Source organism: Equus przewalskii, chromosome 9 (genome assembly GCF_037783145.1).
Source record: "Equus przewalskii isolate Varuska chromosome 9, EquPr2, whole genome shotgun sequence".
Taxonomy (NCBI): Eukaryota; Metazoa; Chordata; class Mammalia; order Perissodactyla; family Equidae; genus Equus; species Equus przewalskii.
The window spans coordinates 68,535,518-68,551,916 of NC_091839.1; the positions used below are offsets into that span (position 1 = coordinate 68,535,518).

The 16,399-nt window shown below is 36.1% G+C and overlaps 1 protein-coding gene across 9 annotated transcripts in view; it reads right to left on the reverse strand.

Moving 5' to 3' along the window:
• The window catches only part of TBC1D32 (TBC1 domain family member 32), a 187,914-nt gene that overhangs the window by 171,264 nt on the left and 251 nt on the right, over window positions 1-16,399 (reverse strand). For 5 of the 9 annotated variants that reach the window (XR_011522049.1, XM_070556904.1, XM_070556906.1 and 2 more), the window contains exons 2-3: window positions 16,147-16,304; window positions 6,080-6,241 (exon numbers count right to left, since the gene is read on the reverse strand). Coding sequence is in view for 6 of the 9 variants with exons in the window: in XM_070556904.1 (XP_070413005.1) it covers window positions 6,080-6,241; window positions 16,147-16,301 (317 nt within the window). In the remaining 3 variants the exon portion in view is untranslated. Of the gene's footprint in view, window positions 1-6,079; window positions 6,242-16,146; window positions 16,385-16,399 lie in introns of those variants that run through there. The other 4 variants (XR_011522050.1, XR_011522048.1, XM_070556905.1 and 1 more) reach the window with 1 other exon arrangement.

Consider the following 16,399-nt stretch of genomic DNA (forward strand, 5'->3'; position numbering starts at 1 on the left):
AAATCTGCCAGTTTTTCTTAAAAATAAATGGCACAACAGAATTCACAAAACAGGAATAAAATTTAATAGGAAATCCAAAATGTGTTATATTTCCCAGGTTTTTCCATCTGGTACACGGACCAAGGTAGTAAAATTAAAAGAATCTAAGGCAAGATGTTCCAATGGCATAGATTACAATAATTAGCAACAAAGTCAACTGCTAATATCATACTACCAAAACACAGCCTATTTTACACGTCACTTTTATTCCTTGTTTTACTTCTATCTCTTTCCCTATCCTCCCTTCCTCTATTTTCTTTCCTTCCCTTCTCCGCTGCTTATATTTTCCATCTATAGGCGTATATAGCCAAAACTGAGACCTAAGTAAGAGGTAAGCTATCAGTGGGTCCTTTCAAACAGAGACTAGAGAACCCACTGTCAGGGACGACAGCAAAGGGGTTCCTGAAATTGGTAGGAGTTTGAAGTGGATAACTTCTAAGATCCTTCTTAGTTCTATGGGTCTTAGAATCTCAAGAAGAACTTACAATAATTTTCTCCTTTCATTAAGTGAAAACTCTTAGGCATCCATATTAATATTAGGCTGAGATCCCCAAAAACCCAAGAAATAGAATTTTAGAACTAGATGGAACCATTAAAATAACCTAGTCTACCCTTTATTTTACAAGGGAGGAATGTGACCTGGACCACTGAAATTTCCATAGTTAAAACAAAAAGGCATCAAGATGTAAATAAACATAGTGAATAAAACACAAAATTTGGACTCAGAAAACTTGGATTAGAATCCTGATTACTTTACTCACCAGCTTTGTCATCATAAATAAGTCTCTTTTCCTCAACTATAAAATGAGGTAAAAAGAATACAATCTAGCTAAGCTATTTCACATGACTGTAGCAAGAAATAAATGAGAATATATACCTGTAAGTTCTTTGTAAAATATAAAGCATGATACATATATTTATTGCTTATCATTACAATAATGGAAATACATTAGGAAAATAAGCACAGAAACATTCCTTTCTTTATATTTCAGATTAATGGATCATTGTAACTGCATAAATCAAAGGACGAATAGGTAAGGTAGTTTCTCTTATACAAGCAATAAAATCATGCTAGGGGATTTGGATAGAAATAGCAGACTGAGATTTTAAAGTTTAAAGAAATTTTAAAATATGTTTTAAATTACATATCATTAAATATACATAATTTCTATATATAATTTAAAATATATTATTATATAATCATATTATCTAACAATATACAATTTGTTATAACTATAAACAAATTTAATATAATACATATACACATAAATATTTTTAAAGTCTCAGAAATTATAAGAATACATAAAAATATGGAAACAATGTTGAATTTAGGAACAACACAGGGGGGAAATACATACAGAAAAGAACTGCTATAGAGGTGAGAAAGAGTCAAGGAAGATCCAAGTTTAAAGTAAAGGGATATAAAGACCAAGAAAGAATCCTAGGACACTCATTAGACTAAGCGGCAAATAACAAACAGGATAACTGAGCCAGCAGGCCGCAGCTTCCTCCTGTACACATTCTGAGGAGCAAGAAACAGGGAAGCGCAGCAATGCCCCGGCGGCGATCAATAGCTACGCACCAAAAGCTGTTGTCTCCTTCTACAGTAACTGGACTACAGCTGGGCACAGGACTAAGCTAGACTCCCAAGCCCCTTTGCAGTTAGATATAGCCATGTGAACAACGTAAAGACCTGTCCCCTTAAAGCTTACCATATGGTTATTTAATGAAGGAATATAAAAGTAAATCTCAATGATTTACAGGGTAAGAGCAAGGGTAATTAAAACCCTTAGAAAATCTGTTTCATTTTACATTTGCTCCAGAAAACATGAATTTTTGAAACCACTGACATGAATTCTTCTGCAAGGAATATTGGCAAACTGGCCACAGGAAGAAATAAGAATAATAATTTTTAAAATGAAAAAAAAAAGAAGAAACCGGATAGCTAAACCTCAATATCAAGAATTAAATGAACTAGAACTCAATAGCAGCCATTGCAATTTTGAAAAAGCCACAGAAAACCAGATATAGGATAGAATATGGACTCCACTGAGAAGATTCTTTCATACCCCAAAGAAGTCAAAATACAAAAAAGCTCTAACAGGTAGTGAATAAAAACCACATCAATTAACAATGAAAATCTACATAGTAAGTACTTCCACTTGCATATGAGTAATGTATGACAGATTCTACAAACGAATACTTCTATGTCAAACCACTATTTAAAAAATAAATATCAAAATGTTTAATTAGGAAAGTAATTTGTAAGTATTACAGTAAAAATGTTGTTAATAGATGTACTGTTGCCACATTAGCACTAAGTAATTTCTGAAGAATGACAAAAAAATAAAAATCAAACGAAAATACTCTGTGCAATTTGAAATCTTTCATCCATGATTCACAAAGCAGAAGACAAACATTCATTAAGACATTTAAAATCTTTGCGAGGTAATTATTATCGTATTAATTTTACACATGGATAAATTAAAACACAAGAAAATTAAATGGTTTACCCAAAGATAAAAAGCAATTTCCTAACAATCCCATATAAAACTTTGCTCTTAGCATTAAAATGCTTTCATTTTCTGACTAATAAAGTGTTTTAGTACTCCTTTTAGAATAAGTTTAATAATACTGCAAAAAACAGACTACTAGGAATTACAATATTATCCAAAGATGGAGATGACTCCAGTTTTTTTTTCCCTCCAAATCCAGAAATAAGAAATCTTGATCTCTATGGCTTTTATTTAATACATATTAGTGGTTAGAACTTGCTAAATTTATTTATAGCTGTACACTGTCACTTTGTTCAACACCATATTTATTTAGATAATACAATATTAAGTTGTCACAAAGGGAAAGAAGTCTTGTCCAAAGTCATAGAGAAAAGTTTAACTTTTTAAAAATAAATCAAATTTAATGCTTTAAAATACCATAGGTAATATAAGCTCAGGTATATATTCCAATTTTTCTAACACTGGAAAGATTCTAAGCTTCAATGCCTGCCTTCAAACGGCAATAGGAAGCAACCATGATGGCCCAGCATGGAAATAAACCCGATGCCAAAGACATCTACAGACATCACGTACCTCCAAGTCCAGAGAATAGAATTAACAAAGCAAACTTCATGTCTCCAAAACATCACCAAAAATAAATTTGTGGGATCCAAATTAAAAAGATTTTACTGTGCATAAAAATTATGTAAAATTTTTATTAGAATAAAAAAATTGCCATCTAGCTTCAGAAAGCAATTTTCAACATCAGATAACACTAATATGCTAGCTGCCCTACGAATTAGAAGCTAAAGAATAGAGCAACACTCATAAGCGTGAATTACGGAGAAACTAGAAATCTACCCTACTTGCCCATCCTGCCCTTTACAGCCCCGAAGTCTCCTGTTGTGTCACATCTCATGCTGGGGGGAAAAAAACCAGACCTTCAAACATCCATCACATGGCAAGGGATGAAAGAGAATTAAAATGAGGAATATCCACGTAGCTGAGCTTGAATATGAGAAGGAAACCTCAAACCTTCTTTCACCTCAGTTACTACCGTGTATTAAATGGTTTTCTGAATGAGAGGTAGGCATTTTGTCATGTTGTTCCACTACTCAAGAACCCAGAGTGGCTCCCTAACGTCTATAGCATCCACTTGGTTTCCACTCGAGGCTTCCATTCACCTGGCCAACTTTTAGCCTCATGACCTCTTTAGTCAAAAGACAAGGTTTTTAAGGCACCAACTCAAGCAGAAACGATATTGTTCCCCATCTTCTGTCAGGCTAGAAAGGCAAGCAAACAATGAACAATATACATGGAGAGCGTTTATAAAGGATTGAAAGTCAGATATGTATACACCACACAGTTCCTGCCCTTAGGAATCTACAGTGGATTAGTAGGGAGTCAAGAACACAAGTAACTATAAAAAGAACATTCTAAGAATTCTTACAGGGTGATACACACTGAAAATTGCCCCCAAAAGGGAACTAAGAGAAAGACAGCCTCCACACTGGACTCCAATATGAAACAACTGTACCACTTGAGACAAGTCACTTAATTTGCCTCTCTAGGTCTGTAAAATGAGGGGCTTAGAACAAATGATTTCTAAGGCATTTTCCAGCACTGATATTTTAGTTCTATGGAGTCTAATTAATACAAGCTGTGCTCATAAGTGACCAACTTACCTTCTTTAGTCTTCCATGACGACTGTCAGACTAGGCTGAATGATACTTGTGAGAGAGTTTATTAACTGTCCCCGGTATTCATCCTCCCCCTCTTCCAGGTAGTGTTAGGTTAAAACCCTTCCCCAAAATTTTCACTTTGGGCACAAAGTCATCAGCTAGGTATTAAAGTTCCAAGTCCCCAGTGTAGATAAGTGTGAGGACATGACCAAGTTTTAGCCAATAAAAAGTGAATGGATAAAGAACCTTGCCCCCTACTTTTCCTTCCTTTGGCCAGGGTGAAATAGCTGCAGAGTTAGTGTGCCTGCTTCAACCACAGAGATGAAGGTAATACCCAAGGACAGGGGTTGGCAAAATACATACTCTGGACCTAAACTAACCTACCACCTGTTTTTGTAAACAGAGTCTTACTGGAACATATGCATGCTCTTTCATTTACATACTGCCTATGGCTATATTCATACTACAACAGTTTGCAAAGCCTAAAATACTTACTGCATAGCCCTTTACAGAAAAATTTTGCTAGCCCCTGCCCTAGGATGTGAGGGAATAATAAAATAAAAGGGACCTGGGTTCTCTGGATGAACTCATTGGGCAGATCCACCTACCTACCCCTGCACTCATGGACTCGTGAACTGTTATGTAAGAGAAAAAAAATTGCCTTCTTTGAGGCTCTATATTTTGGTGTCTATTTGCTATAGCTGTGTAAGATGTTTTCTAACTGATATATTCTTCTTCTATATTTCCATATGATCTTTTGCATATCTCACAGCACTTACCATACTGTATCGAAACTATTTCAAGTTTCTCTCTCAGTGTAATGTCAATTCCCAAAAACACTATGGATTATTGGAGGGTAGGAGGTGGTTAGAGTGGTTGCCAGCGCCTGAAAGAGGGAGGGATGGATAAACAGAGTACAGGGGATGTTTAGGGCAGTGAAACTACTCTGTAGGATTCCATAATGGTGGATAGATGTCATTATAAATTTGTCCAAACCCACAGAATGCACAACACCAAGAGTAAACTCTAATGTAAACTATGAACTCTGGGAAATAATGATGTGGCAATGTACGTTCCTCAATTGAAACAAACATATTACTCTGATGGGAAATGTTGACAATGGGAAAGTCTACCTATGTGTAGGAGTAGGAGGTACATGGGAAATTTCCATACCTTCTGTTCAATTTTGCTGTGCTGTCTAAGTTTGCTAAACCTGCTCTAAAAGTAAAATTTATTTTAAAAAAAAAGTGAAAGGCCAGCCTGGTGGCGTAGTGGCTAAGGTCACGTGCTCCGCTTCCGCAGCCTGGGATTCAAAGGTTTGGATCCCAGGTGTGGACCTAGCACTGCTTGTCAAGCCATGCTGTGGCAGCATCCCACATAAAGTAGAAGACGACTGGCACAGCTGTTAGCTCAGGGCCAATCTTTCTCACCAAAAAAGAAAAGAAAGTGAAGATGTAAATCATCAGGCAAATATTTAGGGAAAGGGTGTCCTACATAACAGAAGCAACATGAGCGCAAATCCCTGAGGGAGGGCTTTGCCTGGTTTGTTTGAGAAAGAATAAGACCAGTGTGGCTGGAGCAGAGGGAGAGGAAATATGGTAAGAAATGAGGTAGGAGAGGGAGCAGAAGGCTCATGGTGCACCTTGCAGGCTATAGAAGGAACTCTGGATTTTATTTTGAATGAGATGAGATTCATCTCTCTTTGAATCAGAGAGAGCTGAGTGGAAGAGTAGCACCATCTGTCTCACTGTTTTAGAGAATCCTTCTGGAGGGAAAGAGATGGTGGGGGGCTTAAATCAAGTGCTTTCAAGGAACCCTGCTGAGAGAAAAGTTCCTTTAAAACATTATTGTGGCCATACTTACTCTTTAGACTCCTGAGTTCTCTTAGTGACTTGCTGTACAACTGTGTCATAGCCAGATTCCTCACCCTGACTCTGATCAGATGTCCACTTTTCCATTTCTTCTTCAATCATAGACCCCAAAGTGTCGCATATATGCTGTCTAAGGTATTTCACAAATTCGTAGCTGAAACAAATATTTTAAAAAAATGAAAGCAATAAATATCATGAACTAAATTATTAACTATACCCAGAAAAAATGTTAGCACAGAAAGATTCGTAACATATTTAGCTTTCTTACCTTAAACCAGGATTAAAGTATTTATTCATCTCAAATCATCAAGCTAATCTGGAATTTTGTTGTTTTTTTCTGGGATACTTGGTCAAGATCATTATTTAAAGATGACGGGAAGTTGGAAGCAAATTTCGGAATCAACCTAACCTTTAATGGGTTAGGAGTCTTTTCACACTTCTTTATTATGCTCCTGTCTTTAATGTGTGATGTAAGGGTGGGGAAAGTAGTTGTTAAAGATTTTCATAACTATTCAAGCTGATGAGGAAAACCAGAAGAGAGTAAGAGCAATTACGAAAGAATAAATAGGAAAAGGTTAAGCTCCATCATCAGAAGAGTTTTTGTGTACATTTTGAAAGTGGTAACTGACCTACATTTCACCTGATCACCTCTTGTCTGACTGTGTTTACAGAGAGAAGTATCTTAGATAATTCAATACATTGCACATTTCTCCTCATACTGTTAGGTTAATGGTAACATTAAAATTAGTCTGTAAATTCAGACAATACAGCGAATATGAGAGGGCAAGTGTTCCAAAAGTGGATAATTATTTTATGAAACATGTTTACTGAAAATAAAGAGCAACGATTATAATTAACACCATGATTTAGAAGGTTAAATTTTTGTGGTCTCTCAAATGACAAAGACAACTTAGGACAGGCCATTTTTGTAAATGCCACTATGTTCAAGACTTTCGGTTTGACTATATCGCAATATAAAAGCCCTGTATATATGCAGTACAGATGATCAAGGAGAGTCTAAATAATTTTCTCCCCATAACTATGAGTCCATCATGGCATCCAGCATATGGTCTTCCGTCCAACATTCACTAAATGACTGAATGTCCTCTACACAACAGCCACCTTACGTAGGCAGTCAAAGGACTTCATTTTTAATTTTAACTGCTTTTGATTGGGATTTCCTCTCCTGCCCATTTCTCCTTAACTCTGAACACATTGCTACTTCCTAGAATCCCCGTGACTGCTTCACTAGTGTAAGTGGCAGGCCTGCCACAGACAGTGCAGGCCTCAAAAGTCAGATGGAGATATGTGACAGGAAGCCATGCTACTGCACGTACTTATAGCAAAAGCACAGGCTCAGAATCAAAAAGGTCTGAGTGCCAACTCTACCACTCTAGCTGTGTGACCCTGGGCAAGTCTCAGTTTGCTCATCTGTAACTCAGGAATGATCATGCCTACTTCATCCCATTATTTTAAATTAAGGAGGCAGTAGACAAGAAACTTAAACTTTATAACTGCAAACAGTTAGATTAAAAAGAAAGAGTGCAGCAAACGTATTCTCCACTCCCACAGCTTCAACTCCAAATTCAATAAACAGGTGATTGCTTTAGCTCTTTCTTCTGCCAAAACGTCTCTCCAGAATGCCAGACCTCTATATAACTGCCTGATGGACAAGGCTACATTATGTCCTTTCACCATATCAGTCAGCATAATCAAAACCAAATCTATCATCCTACCACCTACTCACAAACCACCTTCTCTTGTAACATATATCTTTGTTAATGGCACCATCCTTCAACCAGATACCTGTGTATAGCCTCAAACAGCTTTAACCACAATCTTTTCCCTTACGGCTCTTATCTAATTAGTTAACAAGCTCTCTAATTCTGTAATTTTTCCTCTACAACTTTTCTTTCCCTTCCCACTGCCACCAGATTAATGTTCACATCTTCATAACCTTCAGCTAAACAATTGCAAGAGCCCTCTTAGGTCATCCTATAAATCAGTGGTTCTCAGACTATACCATGGATCAGAATCACCGGAAGGGCTTGTTAAAACACAGATTGCTGGACCCCACTCTCAGAGCTTCAATTCAGTAGGTACAGACTGGGGCCCAGAATCTGCATTTCTAACAAGTTCCCAGGTGAGGCTGATGTTGAAGCCGAGGCCAATGCCGATGCCAATGCTGCAGGTCCCAGGACCATAATTTGAGAACCACTGATGTAGACAGATTCTGTATTCAGAGAGCTTTTAAACTAGCCTAATGTTCTTAGAATCTGATCAGCAGATTCCTACCCAAAGAAGCAGTACCAACTCAAAATATTAACGAATAAATGCACATTTAGTTGCTTTATATTAGAAATATTTAAAATATGTAGATATCATTTTATGACCCTCTGTATTAACTGGCTTCTTCAATTAACAGACCAAGCATCAACTCAATAACTTAGAATAAGCAGGTCCTGCCATAGTTTTAAGAATTAGGTAGAATTAGTTTTTAATTTTCCTCCCCTACTGATTAGCTGTGTGAGACTAACCAAATTACATATCCTCTCTAGGCTTCAGTTTTTTCCATCTATAAAATGCAGAAAGCATTTCTCTTGGAAATCATTATAAATATTCTAGATAATATATGCCCTGCACCTATCACAGAGCCTGGCATAAACTGAACACTCAGTATTATTGTCATTATTATTAAATTTAAGACCCACTTTGCCATTGACATTTAAAGCACTCTGAGATCCCAATTTATCCTACCAGATTTACGTTTCATTACCACCCTTTACACATGCCCAACACTCCCCATGTTTTCTTTTCCCAACACCTTTGATAATATCATTTCACCTAATTTAGTGTTTTACCACCACCTCTCCTTAAGTAAGATCATCTTCTACAACCTAAAATGCTACCTTGTGATAAAGCCTTTCTTGGTTTCCCAAAACCTGATAGTCTTTTTTCTCCCAAGCCCTAATAGTACTTTGTCCCTCTCCATTAGCACTTAAAACATTCCATCTTGTGTGTAGTCACAAGATGTATCCTCTGCTTGGCTCCTGACCACATCTAAATCCAGATTTTTATATTCTTTATATCCTTGAGAACAGGACATATTCACTTAGCATATCATCTGCAAAACCCTCTACAATACTTGTTGGACTGAAATATAGGACTGGGAAAGGGTTTCTCTCTTCCTTTCCTTCAATATCAGTGGCTGTTAGTTTGAACTTGCTTATCCTTTCTAAATACTTGTTTTAGTTATTAGTCCTTGTTCATTTACTGCTTGTTAATAATTTCACATAGCATTATGCTGTAATTAACCCCCCATATGTGGTCTCTTATTCTTCCTATATTCCCCTCTGTAAGGAAAAAAGAAAGGAGAGAAAAAAAGAAAGGAAGGGTAGAGCAAAGCAAAAAGAACTCCTTTCTTCCCAACTACCCACCACATTTCTGGGACTAACATTATTTTTCAGGACTCCCAGACAGACACCATGGAATGCTCTTTACCTTCTCCATCTTCTGCATCCCATGCCCACCCACTCGATCACATCCATCTAGTCACCAACACTTGTTAACATTTCTTACACATCCTTGGCTTCATCACTTCCTCCTTTTCTTCATTTCCATCAATCAGAGGAAAACCACATCACCTCACAGATTACTAGCAGCCTTCTTGTCTTCTTAGCTTCACTCTTCCCTCTCATGTGCTATCTTGAACACTGTAGTCAAATCGGTCCTCAAAAATCACTGATTTACTTCTGAGTTAGAGCCATTTTACTCATACCAAAACCTCACAGCACGTCACATACCTGTCTCAGTAAATATTTGTTGTATTTAAAACTGATTACCGGCTGCCTGTTATCCTTCAAATACAACTTCCTTGGCCTAGAATTTAAATACCTAATCAACCAAGCCCCTTTATCAGGGCATCTCCATTTAAATAAGGTCACAGTCAATATTCTGGACAAACCACCAACCAGGCTGATTTGCATACAAGCAAGGAGAGACTTTTAAACCATAACCACGTGTTAAGACTCTGTGCTAAGTATTTTATTGTTTTATTTACAATATGAGATAAAATAGATGGGGATATAGATTAAAAAGTTAAAGAGCCTTGTCAAATTCACAAGCTACTAATTCAGATTCACCTTACTCCAAAATCCACATCATTCCCACAACCCCACACTCCCCTAAAGATGTAAAAATTGCAAAAATGTTTAAGTAATAAAAAAAGATGTTCTGTAGTCATAAATTGAGATTGGGAAGGGAAACAAACGTAATACTTATATTTTTACCAATTTGTATACTATTTAACTTCTTTCATTTAGGGAGGTAAATCTATTACATTTTATTTTCTCAAAATTATAATTGGCATATTATATTTAATAGCATAATTTAGTTAAAAATTTATTTTGTTATTCACTGAATTTACTTTTAAATATTTAATAGCTATAGTAAATGTATAGCTAGGAACTTCTAAGCTTCAATGAAATAGTTATCTATTAAGAAGAGCAGAAAAGGGAGAAAAAATATTTTGTAAACAATGTCCTGTAATATTTGATTAAAATAATAAACAAGAATTTTCAGAAATACTCCAAGGAAAACAAAACCCAAACTCACTAAATCATGTCACAGAAAACAGCCTCTAATCATCACCCAAGCAGTTTCTGCTTCTTCCAGTGACTCACCACTGCCTTATATTACTGGAAGATCTTCCTCTATGCAAGCAAACTTCCCATCCATTTTAAACGTAAACTGTTTTCTGGTTTGTATATTTCTAATTATATACCAAATCTTTGCATATTCTATACAAAACGGTGAAAACTTACACAGGCAAAACAGAAGAATTCAAAGATTAAGTTTTCAAGAGAATCCTTCAAAGATACTCTTAAATAATTTTTTAACATTTGACAGTCCCTCTACTGCCTTCCCAAACACACAGCTGGCTCTGAGACAGAGAAGGCAGATGTGTGCGGTGAGATCTGAAGAGCGAAAAAAGATGTGTGTTCTCCACAGCTATCCCATTTCTTTATTAACATCTTCAGACTTAACATAATTCTAACTGTGCTGGAAAGACCAACAATATAATATTATAGGAATAATACATCTTTGATGGTCATGGACTACAATAAATACAGCTTCCATTTATTTATATTTTAACTGAAGTCTATTAATATTCATTGCTCATTTTTAAATTTTCTAATAATGGAGTTTGTTATAGTTTTTTAAAGGATATGGTCTACACAATCAATAAATGGATCTATAATTGTTACACTTCTAGAAATCTATGAATCAGATTGCTTCAGGTTTAAGTTCTAAATCTTACAGGGATCAATCTTGCAATCTTAGACAAAACACCAGACCTAGCTAAATTTCAGTTTCCTACTGCTTAATGGTGATGATAATCCTAATGTGAAAACTGTTTATTACATATAGCATTTTTTTATACTTTGACACTTCTCTCACCAAATATACTATACACATATTTTACTAACCTTGTTACCTTAAAAGTAACTTAATGAGAAAAAGAAATTTGGTTTCAATGATACTATTATCAAAAGAATGCAAAATATCTTTCTGCAAATATTCCTCAAGGAGGGATATTAAAACCTAAGAGGACAGTTGTTTGCTACTAAAAAAAAATGCAACTTCACCATATTTCAGAAGCAGCTCAATTAAAATACACAGCAATGTGCCTGATCATTTTGGTTTACTGATAAATATGAAAATTTTCACACTTACATAGGAAAATTTTACAAAATTGAGTAAAAGAACATTCACTTTTTCCATTCTTTTTTCTCCAGCTTTATTACCTAGATTTTCCAAGAAAATTTAATGATTTTTTTTCCATGATGAACTTCTGACGTGTTCAAAATATTTATAACAAAATATGCACAAATACAGAGATTATCATTACAACATAAGGACATAAAAAATCTACTACAGGTTTGTTTCAGGAAATCAGCCTTTTAGCTATTTCAACAAGGAAGAACTTTTTCAAACATATATAGAAAAATCTATCAGTGATGATATGCTTTAAAAAGATATTTTATAAGTTATGAATTATAATGCTGATATGTTGAATTCTTAAAACAGATATTTCAGAATCATATGATTTATTATATGACAAACTTAAATTTATATATTAGTATATAAAAGGCTATGTAAAAATAAAACAAGTATTTTCTAACATCTACAACCCTTTAGGTCAAAGAATAAACTTCTGAGTCATGATAAAAAGTTACTAGAAATGTATTCATTAATTATGGAAGCATACATATCATTCTTAGCAATTTCTCCATACAGGGATAGAACTTTACATAATGGATGTTTTCCTGAAGCTACACATAAACACACTAGAGTTCACTAATTTAAAAAGTCACTGGTCGATTCTTCTGTAAAACAAAGAATAAACCCAATTCAATAAATATTACCGTGTTCCTTCTGTACGAAAGCAAAAATAGATTAGAGGGTTGCAAACATGAGCCCCTTTATTAGAGACTGTTACAATCATTAAAGTTAGTATCTCAAAAAACCAAAAAAACTATAATACAATTCTCACTGAAATGCAAGTAAGTATGCTCTAACTCTGCGGTTCTCAACCCTGGCTGCATATTAGAATCTCCTAGAGCTTTTTCCAAAACACCGAGGCCCAGCCTCTACTATTCCCCCAGGAAATTCTGATTCATTTATGCTAAGGCCCATTATCAGTATTTTTTAAACAGCCTCCAAGTGATTCTAGAGTAGACAAGATTAAAAACCAGGGCTATTGATTTTATAGGCGGCCAGTCTAAGTGTAAATATTTACATAACACAAACATATATAATGAAAGCAATGTCCTCTTCTCTACCTCTCTCCCCTCCCACAGGCCTCAAATCCTTGCTGCTACTTTTCAGCGAAAAGGGAAAAAGCTTGCATCTTTTAGAGAATGTGTAGAGGTTAAGGTGGAAAAACAGAAGCAGCTACGGAAAGCAGAGTTTAGTGCAGCTGCCCAATGGAGCAAATCCCCAAATTGGGCTATACTGCCTCCACTATGGTTTCTCCCTAAAGGACTGCATGTTCCCCCACTGGAAGTTATTATACTACCCGAAACTCCATCATTTATGGACTCAATTGTCTTAACAACCATCTTGTTACAAAAATGCCAACAGCCTGGAGACACCAGTTTCCCCTATAAGTCTGTTTCATAAACGTATTTTTCTTGCTATACCAGGACAATAGCAGGTGGATTTAAGGAACCAATGTTCTGATAGTGGACATGGCATGAGAGACAATTCTGAAGTATGAAACACTTTGGGAGGCAATATATATGTAAGTAACTTAAGAATATTTAGGGGCCAGCCCGGTGACGCCATGGTTAAGTTCACATGTTCTGCTTCTCGGCAGCCCGGGGTTTGCCGGTTCGGATCCTAGGTGCAGACATGGCACCACTTGGCACGCCATGCTGTGGTAGGTGTCCCACATATAAAGTAGAGGAAGATGGGCATGGATGTTAGCTCAGGGCCAGCCTTCCTCAGAAAAAAGAGGAAGATTGGCAGTAGTTAGCTCAGGGCTAATCTTCCTCAAAAAAAAAAAAAAGAATATTTAGTGTTCAGGTGAGTTAAGTCACTGAAAATAAAGACAAAATATGAGTGAGCACCTGGACTAACTGACCTTTAGGATCTCATCCAATTCTGAGACTATAAGACTCTATGAAAATACCAAACACAAGCATCTCCTCCTGTTTTCCTCTCCTACATAAGGAGTCCCTTCCTCCTAAGACACAGATCTCAGGCTACTGCAGCTAACACATGAATTTTACTATCTATACTTTTTTTTTTGGCAAGGAAGGCTGTCCCTGAAGTAAGAGCTCTGTCAATCTTCCCCTATTTTATGTAGGATGCCAACAAAGCATGGCTTGATGAGCAGCATGTAGGTCCACTCCCAGGATCTGAACCCCCAAACCCTGGGCTGCCAAAGCAGAGTACACAAATTCAAGTACTATTCCACTGGGCCGGCCCCTACCTTCTATACATTTAAGACTAAAAACTACTTTTAGGATTATAAATCTTACTTTTAAGACTACAAACAACTTTTAGGATTATAAATCTTACTTTTAAGATTACAAACTAGTTATAATTTGAATGTGTCTGGGTTTTTTCAGGTAGGCCACAAGTAAATCTCTTTAATAAATAGGAAATATTAACTGTGTAAGTTAATCAGCAGGCATTTAATCTATCTAACAAGCTGCAGAAGAGCAAATTATATTATTACAACAGTTATTAGACTGCTGAGAGGAACCAAAATGATCCAATTTTAACTTGAAAAGCACTTAAAAATTGACACAGGTAAAGCAATACTCATAGGCAAATGTGTAGCCTTAAATGTTTACATTTAAAAAAAGAAGAAAGGTTGCAAATTAATGAGCCAACCATTCATCACAAAAGTTTTAAAAGTTTCCCATGAAGGAAAAAAAGCAAAGAGCAGAAATTAAAGAACCATAAAATAAACATATAATAGAAAGGAAAAACAAAGCTAATAGCTGGTTATTTGAAAAGACTAATAAAATTAATAAACTTCTAGCAAAACAGATCAAGAACAAAAGAGGGAAGACATAAAAAACAAGCAGAAAAAGGGGGACAGAACTACAGATACTAGAAATATTAAAAAGGTAAGAGGATATTAACGAAAAACAATGCAAATAAATTTGAAAATCTAGATGAAATGGACAAATTCTCAGAATATGATCCTAGCAAAAACGTACTCAGTAATTTACAACTATTTTAAACAACTATTTGCATGTGAAATAAGAACCCCAAATTTAATGCTGATACAGATTTGTGTCAGGTAAATTAGTATTACATGCGTATATAAAACATTAATGACAAAATGACTGAAATCTGAGAAAGTTACTGTTTTCTGTATGCCACTATTTAAGTAATAAATCAACAGCTAACCAATACAAGCTGGTGTCTGGTATCTCCAAAATAAAGAATATGATCATCCACTCTCAGCTATTAGTAGGGGATTCAATGAAGCAATAAACAAGAAAATCATGGAAACACAAAAGAAACCAGATGTATAACCAGAAATACTAACTAAATTAGAAACTCTATATTAACAAGAATTCTTTCCACACGTTTTAAAACTCCCTGGAGAATCTGGTGAAACCTGTAAAATGCTCCCCCGATAAAACTGCAAGAAAACTCAAACTTTTGCATAGAGTATTAAAGGGCTCAAGGACCCCTGATACCCAAGTATGAACGGACAGGAGTTCTATATAAGCAGAACTTCAGGACACACAAGAGTCAGTACAAGTAACACAAGAAAAAACTTAAACGTCATCTCTGTAAGATCAAAATCAAAGGCAAACACTGAATTAAAACTACCACTGCTACTAATAATAAATTGAGGTACTCAGAAGTAAACTTTTTAATGGAGAGGCTTAATTTAAATTATATAAATCAAATCAAAAGAAAAACACAGGTCTCTAAGGAAACATATCCTTCAAGATCTACCTGAAATAGTACCTTATTAAACTTCCTACCTCTACTGCTCCCAAACCCACAGCACTCCGTACCTCTTCTCTGGCCCTTATATTCCTGGCATGTATCACAGCCATCTGTGTATGTGCCTTATTCCTTTATAAGAATTTAAACTATTCCACAGGAAGTTAATAATCCCACTTCAGTATTCCTGCAACGCTCAGGATGAATAATTGGCGCAGCCACTGAAATATTAGACCAGCAAAGGAACGGGGATCTTGGGAACTCAATGCTTTTAGGTAGAGTAACAGGAATTCCTTGAAGTAACAGAATTACTCTTAAAAGAATAACAGTAATTTACAATTAATGCTACTATGTTGCCAAGGAGAAAAAATAAAGATTGTGTTGAACATAACATCGCGGGAGCAGAAGCTTTGGAAAATAAGCAAAGAATAAAGATAAATTCGGCATTTGGGTAAATAAACCTCCAACTTGGGCGCTATTTTAACAATAATCAAATGAACCTTCCTTATCCAACTACACTTTGACCTTTCCCGGATCAGGTGGTTTGTTTGCTTAAGACATCAAAAGCAATTTTACTTGTGAAAATTTTCATCAGTTTCCTCCAGATGTAAGAGGATCTCCTCGGCGCACTCCAGGGAGGGCGCACCCCTGATTTTCTCCTTCACGCTCTGGAACAACTGCCTCAGCATCGCCTGCAGCACCGCCTCGTCGTCGCCGGAGAAACGCGCCATCCTCTGTCGGAATCAAACGCCCACACCCATTACTACGAGTCTGAGCAAACGCCGCGCAGTGCGCACGCGCGCCCCCAGCCAGCACCGCCCGCGCGCGG